Source organism: Piliocolobus tephrosceles, chromosome 6 (assembly GCF_002776525.5).
Source record: "Piliocolobus tephrosceles isolate RC106 chromosome 6, ASM277652v3, whole genome shotgun sequence".
Classification (NCBI taxonomy): Eukaryota; Metazoa; Chordata; class Mammalia; order Primates; family Cercopithecidae; genus Piliocolobus; species Piliocolobus tephrosceles.
Genome location: NC_045439.1, coordinates 95,854,053 through 95,878,699, shown reverse-complemented (window position 1 = coordinate 95,878,699; position 24,647 = coordinate 95,854,053). Strand labels below are relative to the sequence as shown.

At 38.6% G+C, this 24,647-nt stretch overlaps 1 protein-coding gene across 10 annotated transcripts in view; it reads right to left on the bottom strand.

Moving 5' to 3' along the window:
* AKAP13 (A-kinase anchoring protein 13) overlaps positions 1 to 24,647 on the bottom strand; it is a 362,601-nt gene that overhangs the window by 167,616 nt on the left and 170,338 nt on the right. For 9 of the 10 annotated variants that reach the window (XM_026448352.1, XM_026448354.1, XM_026448353.2 and 6 more), the window contains one exon: positions 2,200 to 2,395. In XM_026448352.1, the coding sequence (XP_026304137.1) occupies positions 2,200 to 2,395 (196 nt within the window). Of the gene's footprint in view, positions 1 to 2,199; positions 2,396 to 19,097; positions 19,212 to 24,647 lie in introns of those variants that run through there. The other variant, XM_023187222.2, reaches the window with a different exon arrangement.

Genomic DNA, 24,647 nt, shown 5'->3' with positions numbered 1-24,647 from the left:
GGAACAGTGGCATGGCAGATATTCTTTTACCTTTTGATAAAACCAGAACATACTAAATATAAAATAAATGAGAACATATACCTATACACTGTCAGACTATGTTATAAATACTATATGTAATCTCAAAAATGGATTTTGCAACTTTAAAATATTTTAAAAATATAAACAGATACAACCAACAGCATGGGAATGATTAAGAAAATCATGGTTCATAAAACTGATGGAAGAAATACCACCCATTATTAACTATGAGGACCATATTGCAATTAGAAAAAAATTATTAATCTAAGTTTATAAACATGCAAAAATCCCATGTGCATGCAGCAAGGTTTAGGAAAAACGGAGAAAAACAAATACAGGTGATCTTTAGTGAATTTACCTTCATATCAAAATTTCAAAAATTCTTACAAAAATACTATTTTCTCAACCCCTAAAATCTGTTTTTCCAAACATCTGGTTTGCTTGCCACTCATTACTTGATCTACTGCAATAATACGCATATCTACTGCCATCCATCCTCTCATTCATCTACTCATTCAGTGAATATATTGGGCACTTACAGGATTCCATCATCAGACCATTCCTATCTACCTGCTGAGCCTATTGTAAAAGTTTATACGTACAAGTATAAAATGTGTCATGCTTGTTAAAGTCTTTCTATTAGAGTGTACAAGTAAAATGGACTTTCACTAAAAGCTTCTGTGTTAGGTTCCTTAAGAGTATTCAAAATTGGCTCATTTCCAATCCTGCTGAGAGTATGACAGTGTCCTAAAAATCAGGAAATGAAGTCATTAAATTTAATAAACAGTAAACATTATAAAACAGAAATCTGGAGAAACAGTAGTGTTGCCTGAAGAAAGTAACACATGTATGTTCCCACAGTTTTAATTTCTCGTATTTGCCTGCCAACCATTCCCATATCTTGGCAGGCAGCTTTGGTACCTGCAAAACTGTATTTTCAAGTGGACTACCATTCACCTAGTAAAAAGAGCTCTAAGGAAAAATCTGACTGCCTAGAAGTCCACTCAGATGAAAATGAAATGTCACCTGCTCTGGAACAAACACAATTCTAAAACACAAAAGTGGGAGCATCACATAATCTTACGGAATTTCTTGGCTTGCTGGTCTCAAATAATGCATGCTCCCAAAGAAGCCTCTGGCATTGAGCTGACCTTAAATGAATTATTGTCAAGTGGTTTCCAAATCAAATCAGCTCTGAAATAAACTGGGTGGAAAAATTACCTAAACATAGCCTTTCAGATGTTATGGCCAAGACAGATGCACACGTATGACGTTTATACTATTCGTAATAAATGCTAACAGGTAGTCTGTAATGTTTTTATGTCTGGCAACAACTTTATCTTGAAGACTTGAGTGGATTATAAAATCTTTTCCTTTTTTTAGTGATCTTTGTATCATGCAACTATTGATTTAAATATAGTAATACTATATTCAAATGGTACATACCATCGCTCACTAAAATAGTTATAAAAATACTCCTGATTAAATTTGGTTCTTGTTCTTTGGCAACAATCTCAGAAACTGTTTTGCTTCTTTCATTTTGTAAAGTTAAGCCAAACACAGACAAATATCCTTTCATGCCAGGATAATTTAATTCTAGTTGTTGCATATTTCTGTACCTGAAATGTGTGTCTTTCATTATTCCCAAAACCAATGAAAAAAACCTCAGTCCCCTTACTGCTACAACCTTAATGCTAGCTCTGATCTGTAAGTGGTAACATTTAATACTGCTAACACTGCTTTACAGCTCTCACAATCTTTGGGGAAAGTCTGTCTTTTTCTGTTTTTGAGACAAGGTCTTGCTCTGTCACCCAGGCAGGAGTGCAGTGGTGTCATCTCAGCTCACTGCAGCCTCTGCCTCCTAGGCTCACTCGATCTGCCTGCCTCAGACCCCCGAGTAGCTGGGACTATAGGCATACACTACCATGCCCAGCTAATTTCTGTAGAGCCAGAGTTTCTCCATGTTGCCCAGGCTAGTCTCAAACTTCTGAGCTCAAGTGATCCACCTGCGTCGACCTTCCAAAGTGCTGGGATTACAGGCATGCGCCACTGTGCCTGGCCAGGAAAGTATTTTTATGTTCTAATTATATCAAGGTTCACTGGAGGAGGGCGGGGACACACATACAAAACACACACATGCACATGCACACACTTAAAAATAAAAGCTTTCTGACTTACCATTAGTTGCTGTTGGATGTTCATAAGTCTAAAAATGTGTTCAGTGCAACTGTCTCCAGGAAATGGGTGTTCAGGTGATTCAGACTCGGAGGTTAATGTATAGATGTCCAACTCTCGATGATGCCTCACAGAACAGTCTCCATACGGTATTTCATAGGATAAACTGCTCCAGGAGTCTGGTTCTCCAGCATTCTCCCTACACGCAAGCAATCTCTGGTTAATGTATATATATTCTGCCTCCCAGACATAGGCTTAACCTTCTAGGTCTTACTTCATATTTCTAACCTGATTGTTCTGTGAGGTTCAGCAGCAAAAATCAGTATATATACCTCCCAAATGATTCAGGCATATAACTAATAGCTCCGTCCTCCTCACAAGAGACCACAAATGGGTTAAATGAAAACTGCAGGACTCCTACCCCTAACAAAGTTCTTTAGATCAAGATAAAGAGATGTCTGAGATCTAATAATAGTTAATACTATGCTAACAACCAAGTAATGAGGAAGTGCAAGGCAGATGGTTTTAGCCTGATTTTCAACAAAATCAAGGCTTATTAAGAGGTGTTCTTAAAATAAATTAGACCATATGCTAACTACAGTCGATGATAATGGGAAGAGAAGAACCACTCACTCCAACCCTTACAAGGGCACTCCAACTTTTCTAACAATAGGTGCAGAAAAGACCCTCAAGATTATTGAAGTCAATTACACAAAGAAAAACTGTTAAGATGACATATTGTTCAACACTTGTCAATATAATTATCATATCTTATTTGGAATAAAGCACTTGGTTCCAAGAACTTAAACTTTGTAAAATTTAAAAAACAAGCAAGTTTGCTCAACTCATATCATTATAAACATATATAACAACTTTCCACCATTATATGCCAACTGATTTGAACGAGGCAACTGGGTTTCTCCTCTAAAGGCTACAGCACCTCCGATTCCACTCTTGCTTCCAGAAGGCATACCCATGCCCGTAATGCCTGCTGTGATACAATACATAATCTGTGCTGTTTTTACAGCAGATGAAAGAATCTTGGGGCATACAATCAACAGGGATGAGGCACACAACGATACCCCACACAATCTCATATTACTTAACTACTGTATCTGAGCATGCATTTCAAGTGTTAAGCACCCTCTTCTACATTCAGCACAAATGTAAATGTCTGAAGCCCTAACTGTGGGTGTCACTATTCTTTTTCATTAGCTTGATACACAGTATGCTATACAGAGTTAGAGATTTCTGGGGACAAAATTTTATTTCCCAGCTATATGATGCTAGACAAATTTCTTAACTTTTTGGAGCCTTAATTTCATAATATGCAATCACAGATATTATAATCTAAGCATTGTTTTGAGAATTAGAGAAAATGTGCATTAAAAAACTACATCTATGGTGTTTGGCACAGAGAAGTCACACACGGATACTGCCTATTCTTCCTCCTCCAACTCTTTCATTCGTTTAAAAATAATTCCTAGTAAGCCTTCCCTTTTTAAAAGTAGAAAAACATTTCTACTTTTTTCTATTTTTCTACTTTTATCAGAAAATCCTGTTTTCTCTGAAAGCTTTAAACACAATGAAAACACTCCTCAAACAGCATTCTGATGAGGTTCCTAGCAGCTCAAAGATCAGGCACTATAATAGATTATGCTTTCCATCAACCCTTTCCTCCTTATCTGAAATATTATTTTTCCTCTCCTTACAACATTAACACCTTTGCACATCCCATATCACATCATATTTTATTTTATTTATTTTTAAGACGGAGTCCTGCTCTGTCGACCAGGATGGAGTGCAGTGATGCGATCTTGGCTCACTGCAACCTCTAACTCCCGGGTTCATGCAATTCTCCTGCCTCAGCCTCCTGAGAAGATGGAATTACAGGCACGTCCCACCACGCCCAGCAAATTTTTTTGTATTTTTAGTAGAGGGGTTTTGTCACATTGGCCAGGCTGGTCTTGAACTGCTGATCTCAGGTGATCCACCCGCCTTGGCCTCCCAACCTATATCACAGTTATTATAATCTCACCGAAGCAAACAATAGATTGGTAAAGTATCCCTGAGATTCTGGGAGGAAGGTTATATTTGAGATCATTACCATGTTTTGAAATTAAATTACCATGTTTTGAAACTAAAGATGTAAGAAATTACAGACATGCTATCTAGCCACTGAAAAACATGAGAAAGATTACTTCAACTGTCTCTCCAGTTTTTTCTACTAAGTCACACCTGTCTGTCATTAACAGTTCACCTGAGACTAATTGGAATTTTAAAGCTAAAAATATGCTACAGTGGCAGCCATAAAAAAGGATGCGTTCATGTCCTTTGCAGAGAAATGGATGAAGCTGGAAACCATCACTCTCAGCAAACTAACACAGGAACAGAAAACCAAACACCACATGTTCTCACTCGTAAGTGGGAGTTGACCAATGAGAACACATGGACACAGGGAGGGGAACATCACACACCCGGGCCTGTCGGAGGGTCAGGGGCTAGGGAAGGGAGAGCATTAGGAGAAACACCTAACATAGATCACGGGTTGATGGGTGCAGCAAACCACATGGCACGTGTATACCTATGTAACAAGCCTGCACGTTCTGCCCATGTATCCCAGAACTTAAAGCATAATAATAATATTTTAAAAACTTAAAAAAAATATGCTACAGTGGAAAACCTATAAAGCAATGGAAAATCATGTACTGGCTGAGGGTAATGACAATTAAGTGTACTCCAAAAAACTACTATTACAATTTCCATGCCCAAGAGCTCCCCAAAAGCAGCTTAAAATAAGAATAGCATATGCTATACTAGATGTTTTACATATTTTACTAAGCTGCTATACTCTGAGTAAAATGACCTCAAACAGAAAAGCACTTGTAAAATACTCTCGATGGTTCAAATAAATGACTCAAGAAGTCAAACAGCAGGGAGAAAACTTCTGTATCAATTCAGCCTTCAAGCCTACACTGACACAGTCACTAACATGCCTTACTGTGTGGCAGACATTAGTGGCATATCTGCTTAATCAAATTATCACATACAGCCATATTCCAACAAAAAAGATCTCTAAAAACAAAAACAGCTTTATATACCACCACTGAGCATGACCCAAATATAACAAGATTAGAGGGCACTGTTTGCCAAGGCAGGGGCAATTAAAAAGTGATACAGTCCATTCTCTGTGAAATGGAGTATTCTACCAACCTTACTACTATTAATTCTCAAATTGTTCCATTTATAATATCTAAATCTTAGAAAATCCCTTTCTCTAACCACAGCCTACTTACCTTCTACCTCTCCCACTCTCACGTTCCACAGGAATGCGCTTTTGTTGTCACAACTGCCTTCAGGTGCTAACCTTTCAATCTCCCAATTCATGCCCCTGGGGACTTCTGTTGCTTCCTCATCCCTCTAGATACTAAAGATCAGTCATTGCAATTATTTTTCCACTGACTTCCATGAATATCTGTTGCTACTGACACTCTTCCAAACTCATTTCACCTCCAGGTCTGGCTAAGTCCCATCATCCATTCATTTAGCAAGTATGTATGTGCCAGGCACTATTTAAGGTGCTGGTGACACAAACCAAAATCCCTGTTCTGTTGAACAAGGGGGACAACAGCAATCAAGATGAATAAGTAAAACACCCAGAAGATAGCAAGTGCTATGGAGATTAAAGCAGGATTGAAGGTTGCGATTTTAAATGTGGTGGATCAAAGGAGTCCTCATTAATGTGACATTTCAGAAAATACATTTCATGCTCTGTGTTACCACTGTATAAAACCTTTACTGGGTCAACCAGTAAAATCTGGCAAAACTCTATGCATAAGAATGTTTACTGCAATTTTTGGCATAACTTCATTAAAAACTGGAAGCAACCTAACCAGTCAGTTACTGGAGCACTAATTGGTAAATTGAAGAAGAGATCTATAGACTATTATGTAGCCATTAAAAATAACTGAAATAACCAGTCAGTTACTGCAGCGCTAACTGGTAAATTAAAGAACAGATCTATAGGCTATTACGTAGCCATTAAAAATAACTGAAATAAAAGTTCAACAACATTGAAATCTACAAAGTTCTGTGAAATAAGCAAAATAAAAAGTAAAATAAAGTACATAAGTCTAGGCCGTAAAACGCACAAACATAAAAAGTATCAGGGTGGTTGAGATATACATTTTACTAATATTTTTAATAATTGCTTCAAAAGTCCCACTCAGCCAGGCCTCATTGCTGCTCAGTAATCCTTTTACTCACCTGTATACTAATCTTCCCCCGCTGGGACTGTTTAAAGTTTATATAATTTCATCTAATGCCAAACATTAACTTTGCCTACTTCATTCTCAAAAGACCTTTTCTCCTTTCTTAGTGATAAGCCTGAGACCATCTAATGTAAACCAAAACAGCCATCATTACAAAAAAAAAAAAAAACAAACCACACTTACAATGCATTTCCCCATCCTCTCCAACTTAAGGATACCCACCTTCCAGACAAAAGTTTTGCTCTGTTTCCTCCTGCCCTCCTTGGGTCCCTGCTTCAGTAAATCATCCCCTGGCTGCCTACGGTTTTCCAGCCACTTCTGGACTAGTTCCTTCCCAACTCTAGCACTAGCAATTCTTATTCAACCCTGTCCATCAGTTCTCACCCAAGGAATATGGCCCCCAGGGAACATTTGACAATATCTGGAGACATCTTTGGTTGTCACAACTCAGTAGTAGGAGGGGGTCCTAAAATGCACAGGACTGCTCCCTACAACAAAGAATTATCAGGTCCAAACTCGGTAGTGCTAGAGTCGATAAACCCTGCTGAACCCAATGAACCATGTTCTGTCTTCCTCTTCCTCTTTCCTTCAAAGGAGGTAGACCTCCTTTCCAGTCATTTCAACATTTTAAGGCTTTGTGATCTGGTTCCTACTCACTTTGGTTTTTATTTTTTGAGATGGAGTCTCATTCTGTCATCCAGGCTGAAGTGTAATAGTGCGATCCTGGCTCACCACAACCTCTGTCTCCCGGGTTCAAGAGATTCTCCTGCCTCAGCCTCCCGAGTAGCTGGGATTACAGGGTATGTACCACCACACTTGGCTAATGTTTGTATTTTTAGTAGAGACGGGGTTTCGCCATGTTGGCCAGGCTTTGAACTCCTGACCTCAGGTGATCCACCCTCCTCTACCTCCTAAAGTTCTGGAATTACAGGCATCAGCCACCACACCCGGCCTCCTACTTACGCTGAACACTACCAAAACTTTGTCACAGGTTTCCGGTGATAAGTAAATCTCAAAATCCAGTGGCCTTTCTTTATCCCTGTCAACCCTGAGTTTTGCAGAATTTAAAAATGTTGATCTGGCTGGGTGTGGTGGCTCACAGTTGTAATCCCAGCACTTTGGAAGGCCGAGGCAGGCGGATCACCTGAGGTCAGGAGATTGAGACCATCCTGGCTAACACTGTGAAACCCCGTCTCTACCAAAAAAATATAAAAAATTAGCCGGGTGTGGTGGCATGCACCTGTAATCCCAGCTACTCGGGAGGCTGAGGCAGAAGAATCACTTGAACCCAGGAGGCGGAGGTTGCAGTGAGTTGAGATTGCGCCACTGCACTCCAGCCTGGGCGAAAGAGTGAGACTCCGCCTCAAACAAAAAAAAAAGTGAGTCATTTTCTTTTTTCTAATTACTCCCAACTAAAACTTTGTTTTAATGGTCTAGCCTCATAAACTAATATTAAAAGACCATTCAATGAAATGTTTACTTAACACCTATTAAGTGGTAGGCACTATGCTAGAGGTTAGAGCTACAAAGATATATGACATCTGCCTCAACATTAATGTCTCAACATTAATTACTGTTAGCCACAGTTTGGCCCCCTGAAGTTATTGTTACCTTCACAGATGCAAAAAAGCAGGAAAGAATGTATTAGGAATTTTACCGTTATATGTGTGGCACTATATTTATGCACTAAATATAGCATATTTCATCAAAATTAAGATGCTATTACTTGTAAAGCCATCATCATCTTATGTACTCCTAAAGCAAAAAACTGTTGCAAATTAAATTATGATAAAATGGTATAACAGCATTGATCAAAATGTACCTGATTTCACAATTGGAAAGATGCACATTTGAAGACACTGTAACAGAGTATAAATAAACTGAATTGTCTCTCTGAAGCACTGGTAGTGATAGTACAAACAGTTCACAGGAACCATTAGTTCCAGCATCATCTGCTTCACAGTATGCTCTGTTTAACTTAATGTTACCATGCACCAATGTTACCATGAACCTATGTTCCCAAAACATGCAACCAATGGACAGCAAACACCTGTGAAGAAAGCAGCTCACAGGCTTTATACAGAGCTGCAAGGAACCTCAGGAGACCATGGCTTGGTACAATTTCACAAATACAACTAAGACACTAGTTTTCAAACTTTTAAGTAGCTGTATGTTTTCAGATAAAATCATATGCAGAAATAGAGTGGCTATGTGTGACAGGGCCAGTAGAGGGAAGGCAAGGCAAAGCCCTGCTCTCTCTCTGTCCACCCTCCTCCTTAGGTGAACTGTGAGGTCCATACCTAGAACCCTAGGTGTATCTGAATGCTCTTTAATTCTAGCACAGATTTTCTTTATGTACAACTACCACATTTCCATTTTAAATCCATCTTCCACATTCAGTCTCCTTTAGACTTGTAAAATCACTACTCAACATTCTCTTAATTGGAAGCCCTTCCTACGTCTACAGTTGGTAATTAAGTTGTCCGTCAGCCTTGTGTCTCTGCCATAAAGAGGACTATGGCTGGGTATCTAAAATTTACCTTGAAAAATGTGAACAAAGATTATATTGTAACCACATCAGGTCTTGCAGGACAGGAAAGCATAACCACAAATGTACTAGAAATTCTGGTTGTTTCAGTTGGTGAATTAAGAGGCACCATAGCCTCAGCTGACACTTTAAAAAACAAAGACAAAAAACAAGTGAAAGAAAGATCTGTAGACAAAGGAATGTAAATACTGCAGGAAGGTCTATAGAGATTTCTACTGCCTTCTGCTTTATTTTCTAATTCCAATAAGGAAACTATCACCCTGAAGAAAAGAAATGGTACTTTACCACCAACTGTGGTAATTACGCAGTACAGGCATTATTTCATTACCACTACATCAGATAGTGTTAAAGTCTCTTAGATCTTCACATTCAACCAGATTTCAAAACAGACTTTCAGATATGAAAGGCTGACAATATCATTACCTTGAAATTTTCAATCTTCTTGTCATGAGGTAATTAATATTGTTTTTAAACATCCTTAGGAGCCCTGAATTTTATCTAGTTTCCAGCACACTTCCAGGAGCAGTGTCTACCTTGTGAGCTCAGCAAGACTTGCTGAACTGCACCGTAACAATCTTACTCATCTGTAAGCCCCACTGAGAACCAGGACCATGTATCTCCCGACCCGCTGATCTCCACTACTCAGCACAATCTCTTGACAGATGTAGGTACTCAAGTATTTGTTGGGATTTCACTCCAGGGTGGAAGAGTACAAATATTCTTCTGTTTTACTCACAATGTTTAAGATGGTTTGAGATCATCACTCTCTGAAGAGACAGATAATCTAAGGAACTAATTCTAGTACAACCCAATGTTAGTGGCAGTAATGGCCCAAAAGGCACAGGTGGCAAAGGAGACAGACTAAAGCGTAACAACTAAATCCAGTGTGTGATCCAGATCAGGAGGAAAAATACCTAAAAGAATACTATTAAGCAGATAGTGAAAAGTAGAATATAAACTACTATATATTAGATTATTGTATTAATGATAAATTACTAATTTTGATAAATGCACTGTTACTGTATTTAGTGACTGTCCTTGTTCTTAGGAAATACATGCTGAAATATTTAGGAACAGAAGGTCACAATTCTGCAATTTACTCTCAAAGACTTCAGTAAAATTCTATATATGTACATATACACACAGACAGATAAAGCAAATGTAACCAAATGTTAAGAATTGGAGAATTTGGATAAAGGGTATATAGGAGTTCATTGCATTTTTCTTGTATCTTTTCTGAGTTCAAAATTTTTCAAAATACAAAGTTAAATGCAAAACATTATTTTAATAAAGGCAGAGGTGACAATTCCTTCACTCTTCTGTGATTATTATTTACTTAAGAGAGGGAAGAAACTAATATTATCTGAGTATCTACTTAAACAGATACTGACAGAAAATTTTAAGTACACTAATTTAATCCTCTTATCAGTCCTTCAAAGTAGTAGTATTCCAGTTTCAGAGATGAGGAAATTGGGACCAGAAATATTAACATACTTGGTCAAGGTATACTACATACATTAGCAATTTGATAAACCTCACTTCAAAATCAAACTTTACCACTTCCAAGAAGTGAGAACTTGAGCTAGATATTTAACCCCTTTGAGCATGCATCTTGACCTATAAAAACTGCAACAGTCCTTTTAAAAGGTTGCTGTGAAAAAGCAAAGAAAGTTGTTGTGGAAATTAATGAGGACTACATAAATTATTTAACAATGCCTGGCACACAGTAGGCAGTCAATAAATATTAGCACCCTCTTACTCAGCACATTGCTAACAAGTAATGGATTTGAATCCAGGTTGGGCTGCTCCCAAAGCCTGTGCTCTCCCCCTTATATAATGCTGCACTGCTTTAAGAGGAAAGGGTTGGTCTTTATAGGAACACTTCATGTGGTACCCACAGCAGGAAGTATTCACGGTAATTTGAAGGCAACAAGGAGCAAAGAGGCCTTTAAGAGAAATTTTTTTTTTACGAGTCAAAGGAACGTTCTCTCCAAGTAGAACATTTTTCAACACACATTCTCTGATAAAAAGTTCCAAAGTCCACCATCTGCTACATTGATTAACAGAATGGTGTAAGCGTTGAAGAGACTGACAAAATGTTGGACAAACTGCCTAGACCAAATTCTCATTCTCTGTGTTAAAAAAAAAAAAAAAAAAAAAGCACATTCTACTCAAATGAAGGACAAATATTGATTCTGACAGGCTGGAAAATGGCATGCCCACATTGCTCACCATATTGTTCACAAAATTGACACCAATCTACCTTTTCCTACGAGGAAAAAAATACCAATTCACTACAAATTTATCTAATTATGTTCAACTGAGACTTCTCTAGAGGCTACATCACAGTGTGGTATGGGAAAAGTACAGGTGCTGAAGTCTGAGTAGAATCCCATTTATACCACAGTCTGATCTAAGACAAATTATTTTGCTTCTATGAGCCAGAGTTTTTTCATCTGTTTAAAGAAAAGTGGGGGCAAGGCGCAGTGGCTCACACCTGTAATCCCACCACTTTGGGAGGCCAAAGCAGGTGGATCACCTGAGGTCAGGAGTTCGAGACCAGCCTGGCCAATATGGTGAACACCTGTCTCTACCAAATATACAAAACACACACACACACACAAACCTGTTGGGTGTGGTGGTGCATGCCTGTAACCCCAGCTACTCAGGAGGCTGAGGCAGGAGAATCGCTTCAATACAGGGGCAGAGGTTGCAGTGAGCCCAGATCGTGCCACTGTACTCCGGCCTGGGCAACAAGAGCAAAACTCAGTCTCAAAAAAAAGAGAAGAAAAGAAAAGGAAAGTGGGAATAACAGCAGTTTTCTTACGAGGCTCAAGGAGTAAGATATAAGGACAGAGATATATATTCTTTTTTTTTTTTTTTTTTTTTTGAGATGCAGTCTCTGTCACTCAAGATGGAGTGCAGTGGCACGATCTCAGCTCACTGCAACCACCACCTTCCAGGTACAAGCGATTCTCCCGCCTCAGCCTCCCAAGTAGCTGGGATTGCAGGTGCCTGCCACCACCCCCGGCTAATTTTTGTATTTTTAGTAGAGACGGGGTTTCGTCATGTTGGCCAGACTGGTCTCAAACTCCTGACCTCAGGTGATCCGCCCGCCTCGGCCTCCCAAACTGCTGGATTACAGGCATGAACCACCGCGTGCGGCCAAGATATATTCTTAATATGCATACTACTGGTAAGTACTCATTAAATACTGGTTTCTATTTCCACAACATAACCGCTTCCTTTTATTGTTAATATTTATCAACTGCTTAACAATGTATCAGATATTGAACTGTGCATTTGGTACATATCATCTCATTTACTCTCGTAATAATTCTGTGAAGGAGAATATTATTACCGTAATTTGCAGGTCAGGAAACTGAAGTTGTGAGAAATGTAGTAACTAAGTAATGGAGTCAGCCAGCATTTGGGTCAATAACTAAACCACCAAACATACCCACCTCTGCTGCCTATTTTGTAGCAGAGAATGCAGACAGATGAAACAAAAAATATATATAAATTTTAAAAATACACATTTTGAGAGACTAGTATGCAAGTTCTAGATCATTGTGCACTATGGATATGGGTACAGCAGTTAGTAGTCCATGGTGTCTATGGTCATTTTTCTCTTGTTTTTTATCCTGAGGGGCTACTTCACTCCCTTTCTCAATGAGTCCATAACTTCTGGAATACTATGTTACTTCAATAGCCAGTTGTATTCTTTTAGTTCTACCTTACTGTACTGCTTTCAAGATCTTGAAAAAGTGATTTTCAGCATACTGCCACTACATTAGTTATACATGCATCAATATCTAATATACCAACATTCACAAGATTAGTAAAAATTAAAGTTAAATTGATTTTCTACTAGACAGACATGTATATATTTATCGATATGATCAAGGTATTTAGTTGATTCCTCTTACTGAATCAGATTTAAGCCACCAACCTGATTCAACAAATAACTCTAAGGAATCAATTTTCAGATGCAATGTTAAGCTCAATCTCATTAAGTAACCTTTTAACCTTAGCTGCACTTTGAAAGCCCGGAGAGCTTTTAAAACTCCTTATGTCCAGAGGCTGGGCATGGTGGCTCATGCCTGTAATCCCAGCACTTTGGCAGGCCAAGGCAGGTGGATCACCTGAGGTCAGGAGTTCGAGACCAGTCTGGCCAATGTGGTAAAACCCTGTCTCTACTAAAAATATAAAAATTAGTTGGGCGTGGTGGCAGGTGCCTGTAATCCCAGCTACTTGGGGGGCTGAGGCAGGAGAATCACTTGAACCCAGGAGATGGAGGTTGCAGTGAGCCAAGATCGCGCCATTGCACTCCAGCCTGGGCGATGAGTGAAAACTCCGTCTTAAAAAAAAAAAAAAAAAAAAAAAAAACCTTATGTCCAGATGACATATCACATCTATCAAATCAAAATCCCTAGAGGTGGTCCTCAGGCATGAGTGTTTTTTAAAGCTCCCGTAGAGACTTTAATGTGCAGCCAAGGTTGTAAAACACTGCATTAAAGCAACCTATGGTGGCAGTTATCTAAAAAAGAAAAGCAGAGCTAATACTGGCCACATTGCAATGAATATGGGAGTTGCAAACATCATTTCCTTTGACCTAATTATACAATTCCTTGAAATTTAGCCTAAGGAAATAATTTAACAGTAGCAAAAAATCAGTAGGTAAAAGATAAGGCTCACTCCAGTACTCATTAGTTTTAATTTTTTAAAAAATCAGAAATTAATATTCAATATTAGTTGAATAATTTAAATACTCATAATAAACAAAAGAGGGCCTCAAGAATACTTATAAAGACCATAGAAATAGAAAATATGACAAAGTGAAACTATCAGACTACAAAACGGAGGATGAGCTGCAACTGTTATTAAAAATTCTATAATGTAGGAGGTAATATCTGATAATGAAATAAACCTGTCTTATGGAGGTGGCCTCATGAATATTATTATGTACAACTTAATTATTAAAAATAAATAAATAGGCTGGGTGCAGTGACTCACACCTGTGTTCCCAGCACTTTAGGAGGCTGAGGTGGGAAGATTGCTTGAGGCCAAGAGTTCGAGACCAGCCTGGGCAAAACAGAAAGACCACCTCCACTCTCTCCAAAAAAAAAAAAAAAAAATTAGCCAGGTCTGGTGGTGCACACCTGTAGTCCTAGCTACTTGGGAGGCTGAGGTGAATAGTCAAGGCTGCAGTGAGCTATGGTTTCACCACAGCACTCTAGACTAGGTGTCAGGCAAGCAAGAGGGAGAATTAATTGATTATTTTATTTTTACTTTTTTTTTGATGACAGCAGGTATCACAGGAGCTCCCTGAAACGAACACAGGAGAAATAAACCATGACGCAGACATCTGAGCTTAGGCTCCAATGCAGTTATATTTAGTTCACACTAGACTAACACCAACATCAAATAGATCCTCACCTAAGGAACAATCCCAGATAATCTTCATTCACTCAGTAATGTACTTTCTCTTTTCCAACCTTCTCACTCCTCAGATGACTCAGAGCATCTAAGTGATTTTAAGTTATAAGTGGCATTATATTCTCACAGGAGCGTGAACCCTATCCAGAACTGCATATGCGAGGGATCTAGGCTGTGCACTCCTTACGTGAATCTAATGTTTGATGATCTGTCACTATTTCCCATCGCACCTTGATGGGACTGTTTAGTTGCAGGAAAACAAGCTCAGGGCTCCCACTAATTCTACATTATGGTGAGTTGTATAATTATTCCATTATATATTACAATGCAGTAATAATAGAAATAAAGGGCATTATAAATGTAATGTGCTTGAATCATCCCCTCAACCATCACGTCCCCTCCTCCCACAGGTCCATGAAAAAATTGTCTTCCACAAAACCAGTCCCTGGTGCCAAAAAAACATAATTGGGGACCACTGAAAGAGATTTCTATTTAAATATTACTTAAATTTGTATTTATACACAAACTAGGTTGATCCATGTCAGAACTTGTGTGTCTTTGTCTATTCCATGACAGTTATTGGCTTACTAGCTACTTAACTGTCTTCTGTTTAACCAGTGCTTCATGCTACTTAGTGAGGCTGAGAAACACAGGCCCCTGAGAATTATTTTGAAAGTGAGAACATTACCCCTGTTGACCAAGATCAACAACAGTGGTAATGAGAATAGGAAAAAAGAGAACTGCTTACAAAATAAGCTGAAACTTGGAAAGAATGATATAACTCGATAAAGTAATTTCAAACTGATGACAGAAAAGAAAGTCAAATTTCCAAGAAATGAGGGGGAGGGGACGGCAAAGGGAGGGAGAAGGAGGAGGGAGGGGAAAGGGAAGGGAGGAGTACACATTCATCTTTAAAACGTCAAAAAGTTTCTTTAGCTTTCTCGTGGGGCAAAAACACAAAACAAAATCAAACAGAAACCCTGTAGGATTACCAATTTAAATAACAGAACCAGGAGAGAAAGGAATGCACATCCATTTCTTTCAGTTTTATTCCTGAAGATCATGAGAAACTTAAATATGATAGAAAGATTAAGAAGTAAATATGAACCCAAAACTCCAGTGTAATGGTGAACGTTAAAAGTCAGCTGATTAACAAGCTTCCAACTTAGTGGACAAGCGATGTGTTCTATACTTACAGAAACTGGTAACTGTAATCACAATGAAATCATCACTCTGTAAACTAGCTTTTTCAGTTCAGAAAAAAAGATAAATTTTTGCTCATTTGTCTGAGCAGGACCCCCATCTTCAGGCATGAAGTTCACTTAACTATGTATGAGGTTATCATCACTAAAATTCAAGAAAAGAACCCATACTCAACAAGTCCAATAAGCTTCTAATGACCTTGAGTATTTTTATATAGCCCACTGACCTGATTCGGCACTTTTCGTAAGTTATAATTAAAGTTGATTATCCTACTTAAAAACAGTTACATTAATAAAATAGGTCCTCATAAAAAGATAATGTCTTTTATAATGACAAACTAGAGGTGACTTTTCTCATGTTTCTCCTGTAATTTGCTGCTTTTGCAGAAACATGTAACATTGATTTACTCACCCTAATAATAGCACTGCACAATAAACAGGTAAGGTGGGTCAGAGAACTTCTCAAATTACTTATGAAAAATTAGATTTTTAAAAATTTTCCAATTCATCACTGAAGCAAAGATTCTAAAAATGAACTACTGGAAAAATGAAATTTAATGTGCACAGGTTCCAGGGAGAAAAGTTACTAGCAGAAGAGAGAAGCATAGCATAGATAGGAATATGGCATGGAGTATAAGCTATAGACCCATTGGACAAGGTTTCATTTTCTCCCAAAGGTAAACTTCATATAGGCCTGAGCAAAGCTGAAAACCAATTTAACAATAGCAGGAGTATTTTAAAAGTTCAGTCTCACTCAGCCTTTATTATTGTTGTTATTGTTATTAAAATCAAAAGCATCCAAATAACAGCTGAAACGGTCCTGCTACAAAGAGGTTTGTCAGGCCGGACACGGTGGCTCATGCCTGTAATCCCAAAACTTTGGGAGGCCGAGGCGGGCGGATCACGAGGTCAGGAGATCAAGACCATCCTGGCTAACACGGTGAAACCCCATCTCTACCAAAAATACAAAAAATTAGCCGGGCGTGGTGGCGGGCGCCTGTAGTCCCAGCTACTCAGGAGGCTGAGGCAGGAAAATGGCGTGAACCCAGGAGGCGGAGCTCACGGTGAGCCAAGATTGCACCACTGCACTCCAGCCTGGGCAACAGAGTGAGACTCTCTGTCTCAAAAAAAAAAATCACACACAGAGGTTCTGTCGCCCGGGCATGGTGGCTCACACCTATAATCCAGCTAATCCAGCATTTTAAGAGGCCGAGGCAAGTGAACCACTTGAGTCCAGGAGTTTGAGACCAGCCTGGGCAACATACAAGACCTCATCTCTACAAAAAATTTTCAAAAGTTAGCCGGGCATGGTGGTGCATGCCTGTATTCTCAGCTACTGGGGAAGCTGAGGTAGGATGTCGAGGATACAGTGAGCCATGACTGGGCCACTGCACTCCAGCCTGGGCAACAGAATGAGACCTTATCTCAAAACAAACAAACAAAAAAACACACAAAAACCCACACCCAACAAAAACAACAACAAAACAGGTTCTGTAATGTGTTGACATGATTTCCCTGAATCAAATGTGAAATATCAGGAACAAATCACAGTACATAACAAATATAATACGATTGTAGAGCTGTATTTAGTTTTTCAGAGCATTTTCATGATAAGTATCATATTTAATCTTCCAAGTAACAAGGCCAAGGTTCTGCAGATAAATAGTGTTTAGGCAAGTCAACCAAGGCTTCACAGAACTAAGGGCTGAAATAAGGGCTAAAAAATAAATTTTAAAATTCATTCCAAGCAATCTATTCATTCTAAAGCAATTTAGTGTAGTAATTTATGCGAATTAATGAGCAGAAAGAAAAGATAAAAGCAAAATATTTCTTTAGATCACATTTTAAAATGGCACTAAGAGGTATTCTACTGAACACTCATATCTTAAAACCATTTCAAATGCACATATTCTCTAAAAGGAAGTGTATATACAAAAATCCCAGAAGACATTTACAGCAAAAGTATGTAGAGAATTTTTATTTACTCTGCATGTAGTCTAAAATGCAAATCCAAATCTTCATTTAAGGAAAATAAAACAGGTGCTTATGGTAGAAAATGTCTTCGACTGGAAATGGTGGCTTCTTCAGAAGAGCTTTCTGAGGAGGTGACCTAATAATTGCCTGAATGGTATGAAAGAGCCAGCATGCAGAGTTAGGGAACAAGAACATCAGGTAATGTGTACCACAAGTGCAAAGATCCTGAGGTGGCAATGAGCTGGCCAGGGAGGTTAGAGCCACTGTAGCTGTGCAGAGAGAGCAATGCGAATGAGGAAAGTGTTATGAAATGAGGTCTCAAGAGTTGTACCGGGTTCAGATTTCACAGAGCTTTGTGAGTCCTGGTAGGAGCTAGGATTTTATTCTTGGAGGGGTGAGAAAACATTGAAGGGAGAAAGGCAAAAATGAAATAACGAAAGAAGGATGCTAATATTTACTACAGTCATGTGCTACTTAGCCATGTTTCAGTCTATGATAGACTATACATGGAATGATGTTCCCATAAGATTATAATGGAGCTGGAAAATCCCTATCACCCAGTGATGTTACGGCTGTCATAATGTTGTAATGCACTACATATTTGCAGTGATACTGGTGAAAGCAAACCTACTGTGCTGCCAGTCATATAAGAGTACAGAACATAAAATTATATACAGTACATATTTGATAATGATAATAAAACAATTATGTTGTTGGTTTATTATCTACTTCTAATCCTCACAAAAACTCTGAGGCAAGTATAAGTGTATTTCCATTCTGCATGTGTGGAAACTGAGACTTAATGGATAATTTCCACAAGAATTCACTCACAGCTCTAAGTGAAATGGCCACAATTTGTACCCAGACCTAATTCTAAAACTTATGTGCCATCTTCCACTATACACAAAGAAACTTACCTCTAAAAAAGTTTCAAACCACATTCAAATTATACTAACTGGATATCTGATGTAATATTTATCAGAAGCTAATAAAGTATATTAGGGTTTTTGTTATAAATTTTATAAAATCCATAGCAAGTTTTTCAACTGCAAAATAACACAAATTAGAGGTCATTTCTCAGAGATAAGGTTACAGCATTCAAACCAAGTGTCCACAGTTTGTGCACATTATACAACAAAATTCAATAAGCCCAGCATGAGTTTCAACTAATTTTCTAGCATTCTACCTGACATGCAATTATCGACAACCAATCAACCTCTGCCTTCTTACCTTGCCTAGCATGCTGCAACTCAAGAAAACACTGGGGTTTTATGCTAACAGACATATAAAACCCAGTCAAATTAACTTAACTGCAGAAAAAAAGAAACACTTTTGGATCCTAAAAACACTAGTTCTTCAGGGAAGTTCAGTGATGCTTCAGGTTGAGTTATAGCAAAAAGCCAGAGAAAATGTCAGAGAATAAACAATGAAGATTTACAAAGCATCGGTCTGGAAGCTGATACTCACACATGGCTGCCCAAGCACCACGAATATCGCAAGCCCATCCTCTTTTAGTTTTGGCTTCATACTACAGCTTTAAAAGTAGAGGAAAGCAGCCTAGTCACCCCTCCTAAAGGCGTGTTTCGCTCCAAGTTTACTTCTGACAAGGAACTGCAGCATGTAGTTCCTTCTTTGAGGGCTATTGCATTATCTTCTCAAAACCACATCACCATAATAGTGCCAAACCTTAATGAGTTCTACAAAACCAACCACAGCTCTACTCAAATGGAGCTGGAGAGGCTAAATGCCAGAAAGAGGTAGGGGTTCAGGGATAGCTAATCCACCTGAAAATGATGTATCTTAGTTATCTGAAGGGAACTCACTGCTAGACTAGTTATGGTCAGATATGCATTCATGCATACCCAGGGCCACGAGATATTTTAGCACTGAAACTTAGTTTTCCTCTCTTCCTTCCTTTTTTTGCCGGGGGGCAGGGAACATAGAACTGCCACTCTTGCCTTACTAATTAGCATAAGGAGACTGCAAAGAAAAAGAATGCACATCCTTTGAGCAACTACTGTCTATGAATACTTTGTTCTAAATTTTGTGCTTTTAAACAAAAAAAGTTTTATAAGGTAATGGTTAGAGCATAAGCTGGAAAGTCAGACAGAGTTGGTTTGATTCCTTACTCTGACCTTACCATCTCTGTGATCTTGGAATACTTAAATTTCTCTGCGCTTCAATTTCCTCATCTGTAAAGTGAAAATATTAAATTTGTCATGAGGATAAAATGAACATGAATGCAAAGTGTTAGCTGTCTGGCCACCCAAAATGACCGATATATTGTGACTGTGTGGTATACTAGAGGGCTGGTATAATTCTAATGAACCAAAAAAGGCAACTTCTGAGTATTAGACTCTAAAAAAAAAAAAAAAAAAGTAAGGGAAACTTGCTTGTGGGGTAACTGTCAGGCAACTACCCCTACATCACCTACCACTATTTATCCTCCAAAAATCTGTGAGGAAAATGGCACTCGGTTTCCCCACTAGGTCAAGAGATAGTTACAATTGTGGGGTGAGGCTGACTAGAAAACAGTAAGTCAGAAACTGGTGGTGAAAAAGAGATGTCATATTCATACGAACCTGAAATATTTCCAATGAATTGTCCTTCCTAGCTCTCCAAATAAAGAGATATCTAAACTCCTAAGAACATTATAAACACGTTCTTTAATCCTAACAGATCTATGAGGTACATATTTTTCCCTATTTTATAGATGAAGAAACTGAGGCCTATAGAGATGTTAAACAATAGGGATGCACCCAAGTTCAGCTTTGCCATTTTTAAGGCCAAAGAGATAGATGCCTACTGAACAAGGATTAAGTGATTACAGGGTTACCATCATTATCAGTGAGGCAGCACCACCAATACAAGAAATACTAGTAAAATAAGGAGTACTATGTAAGCATTCTCTACATAATGTAAAGCAGTAGTCCCCAGCCTTTTTGGCACCAAGGACCAGTTTCATGGAAGGCAATTTTTCCACAGATGGGGGTGGGGGGGAGGATGGAATGGTTTTGGGATGGAACTGTTCCACCTCAGATTATCAGGCATTAGATTCTCATAATGAGCATGCAACCTAGATCCCTCGCACATGCAGTTCACGATAGGGTTCCTGTTCCTTCGAGAATCTAATGCCACCACTGACTAGACAGGAGGTGAGCTCAGGTGGTAATGCTCGATCGTCCACCTGCCACTCACCTCTTGTTGTGCAACCTGGGTCCTAACAGTCCATGGACCAGTACCAGTCTGCAGCCCAGGTGTTGAGAACCCCTGATTTAAAGTACAAATCTCCTTATGTGCTTTTTATGCAGAAATTCTATTGGCCAGTGAAAGTGTACAATATGTACTATAAGAATAAAATGCTACAATAATCAGTGACTGTAAAAACTGTTAATGTCATATGCAAAAACAACTAAAGAGTTTTCAAATGGATAGTTTGACAGTTAAAATGAGTATTAAGAGACAGTGTACTGGCTAGATAACCTTAGGAAGAACATTTTATCTTTATTAAGCCAACAAATGTTTATCAAAATGTAAATGGTATAAGAATTACAGATGTTAGGCCAGGCACAGTGGCTTACGCCTGTAATTCCAGCACTTTGGGAGGCCAAGACAGGCGAATCACCTGAGGTCAGGAGTTCAAGACCAGCCTGGCTAATATGGTGAAATTCCGTTTCTACTAAAAATACAAAATATTGTCTAGGCATGGTGGCAAGTGCCTGTAATCCCAGCTACTCGGGAGGCTAAGGCAGGAGAATCACTTGATTGCAGATATTCCATTTAGGCCATGGTCTTTCGAGGGTAAGTTCAACTTGGAAATCATTCACACAAGAATAAAATTCAGAGCAAAATGTCAACATTGCCATCTCCAAATTTTATAAGAAAAAATGGCCAAAATAATGTATAAAAACTATGATAAATCCATCCTGGCTACCACGGTGAAAAAAACCCACAAAAAAATTAGCCGGGCATGGTGGCACACGCCTGTAGCTCCAGCTACTCGGGAGGCTGAGGCAGGAGAATCACTTGAACCTGGGAGGCGGAGGTTGCAGTGAGCTGAGATTGCACCACTGTACTTCAGCCTGGGTGACAGAACGAGACTCTGTCAAAAAAAAAAAAAAGCCAAAAAACTATTATAAATCATCTTCAATCCAGATATAAATGTATTTTTTAAAAGTGTTAGGAAAAATACCAGGTACCTAAAATACATTTTGTTTTCATTAATGAAACAAAATAGACTTTAGTAAGAATACTCCTCCTTATTTATGTCTATGGACACTAAAGATTTAAACAAAACCTTGTCAAAATGATTGTTACACAATAACCAACTTCAGCAGCTAAAAGATTTTGGTGATTTATTAAATCCAGAATCCTAACACAAAATTCCTTCTAGAACATTTTACTGAAAAACTTCCCTGAATTACAACTGTCTGTAGTTCAACTAGATATATTACTGATGTGCTAGGAGAAGTTGCATATGCTGTTTAATGAATCAAGAACAATCTAGAAGCTGGTAATGCTGAGAAACTGTTCTCCTACTATAAGGTTAAACTTTCAAAACAGAACAGGTAAATATTAATAAACGTATAGGATTGGTTGTATTTTTTACTACCTCATTTTTATTCTTGTATCACATAACTTCATTCTATGCTGGTGATATTCTGCTTCAGCCAAATATTGATTTTAGCGAAACTGTTTGTTCAACACACCTAGTTTTTTTTCTTGTTTCTCTAATCACTTCCCTTGTTTCCCCAGTCACTTCTATTTCTACCAATAATAAATGCAGGTAAAATGTTGAAGTCATGCTTTCTATTGGTATGCCTTTAAGAAAACCTTAGAATTGAGCAAGTAAAAATCATAGGTAGTTTTTAAAGAGTAGAATGTGCCATCAACTGATCCTTCATTTTCTCACACAAGATTATCAAGCCCTATACTCCAGGTCTGTATTTTCTTCCATGTAGGCCTGGAGTGAAGTCAGAAACAAATCACATGCTGTTGCCATAGATAATTTGTTACCACAGATTAAGTAGTGTTATTTCACAACTCTGACCACTCTGAAGTCTAAATGTTATATGGTGACCAAGAACAAACACATACCTTGCTCAGTATGTATGTGTCATTCCGCAGGGAGAGAAAAGAAGTGTATGGAAACGCAAGATACTTGGAATGGCTTCGTGATTCCAACCAACTTTCAATTCCTATTCATCTTCTTAGAAAGCCCAAGGGAGTGTAAAAGTTCATGGGACTTGGGAGTTATAATGTGGTTCAAATTATTCTTCCATCACTTACCAGCTGTGGCTATTATATTTCCTTGCGCAATGGAGATAAAATGCCCACCTTCAAAGGGTTGGGGAGAGGATAAATATATGAGAATTTACACAAAACACCTAGCAACGAATACAATAAATTGCTCTATAAGTACAATATTATCTTCAGGAAGTACATTTCGCAATTTTCTAGCATGTTGCCAGATACGCAATCCTGAGATTACTGGTTAAATAGTTTAAAACATGCAAAATGTCAATATTCTTGAAGTCGCCCAGCTGAAAACTAAGGGGAAAAAAAAATGCACTGAGAACCAGAGTTATTAATCATCATAAATTAATTAGGTTAAAAGCCTGAGAAAGCTACCAAACATGCCTCCTCAAATAATTCTATGAATAAATCCGAATACAACCTAAAGACAGGCTGTGAAAACAGCGACTAACTATATGGCCTTGGACAAGCTGCTTTAGCCTACCTGAGGTTTGCTGAGAGGTTTTAAATGAAAACGCACGTAAAGCACCAAGGTAGTACTGTGCATAATACAAAGCAGGTATTCAATATTCAATAAATGTTAGTGTCCTCCCCCGTTCTCTAGTTTCCACTCAGTTCTACAACCTTATCTTTACCAAGACACAAAGACCTAGATCCCACAGTGACAAAGGAGGTCAGATACGAAGGGACGGACAGACTGATGAGTGTGACTTTGGCCAGTGGTCAAGTTATCCCAAATTCTGCCTCTCTGGTTATTATTTTTAAGATAAGTCTGTATATTTGTTTCATCTTTTGCTTTACTATGCAAAAGCAAAGTCTCCAAACTTGTTTTGCACCAGATGGGCTACTGAGGACCCACTTGTCAAGTACTTGAATCTAAAAGGGCAAAATTACTATGTTGGCAGAACATCTTGCTCAATAGCACTCGGTTCCATTGTGAAATATGTATTCTTGAGCAGTTACTCTACCATCTAACCCTACACCTAGGTTTCAAGTGTAAGTGTCTTGTAAGAAGGACTTGAGAACTTACAGGCACAAACCCTTTGAGAGGGGCCAATAGTGCCTACTACAGTAAATCGTGACTGAGTAACTAGTGCTAGTCAGGTTGGGTCTGTGTTCATCATTCGCAGGTGTTCTCTCAACCTGGACAGATCGGTGGACTTTAGGTTCCATTACTTTGCAATCTTGTGAACCGAGACCTTGGGCAAGTCACTTTACCTCTCTGGCCTCAATTATAAAACAGAGATGGCCAGGTGCAGTGGCTCACGTCTGTAATCCCAGCACTTTGGGAGGCCAAGGTGGGTGAATCACCTGGGGTCAGGAATTAGAGACAAGCCTTGCCAACATGGTGAAACCCTGTCTCTACTAAAAATTCAAAAATAAGCCGGGCGTGGTGGCGTGCGCCTGTAATCCCAGCTACTCGGGAGGCTGAGGCAGGAGAATCGCTTGAACCTGGGAGGCAGAGGCTGCAGTGAGCCAGGATCACGCCACTGCACTCCAGCCTGGGTGACAGCAATAGTCAATCTCAATCAATCAATCAATCAATCAGAGATGACAATACTTACCCTATGTAAAATGGTAGCTTGAATGTAATCAACCATACTTTAAAAGTCATATAATGGGTAATATAAATGTATAGTTATTATAAGAACCTTGTTTTCCTCAAAAAACACATAGACTAGAAACCATAAACAGATGAGAAACCATAAACAGATAAACTGTTTCTAGGGCAGTATAGGCATTCAATAAATGAAGATTTGT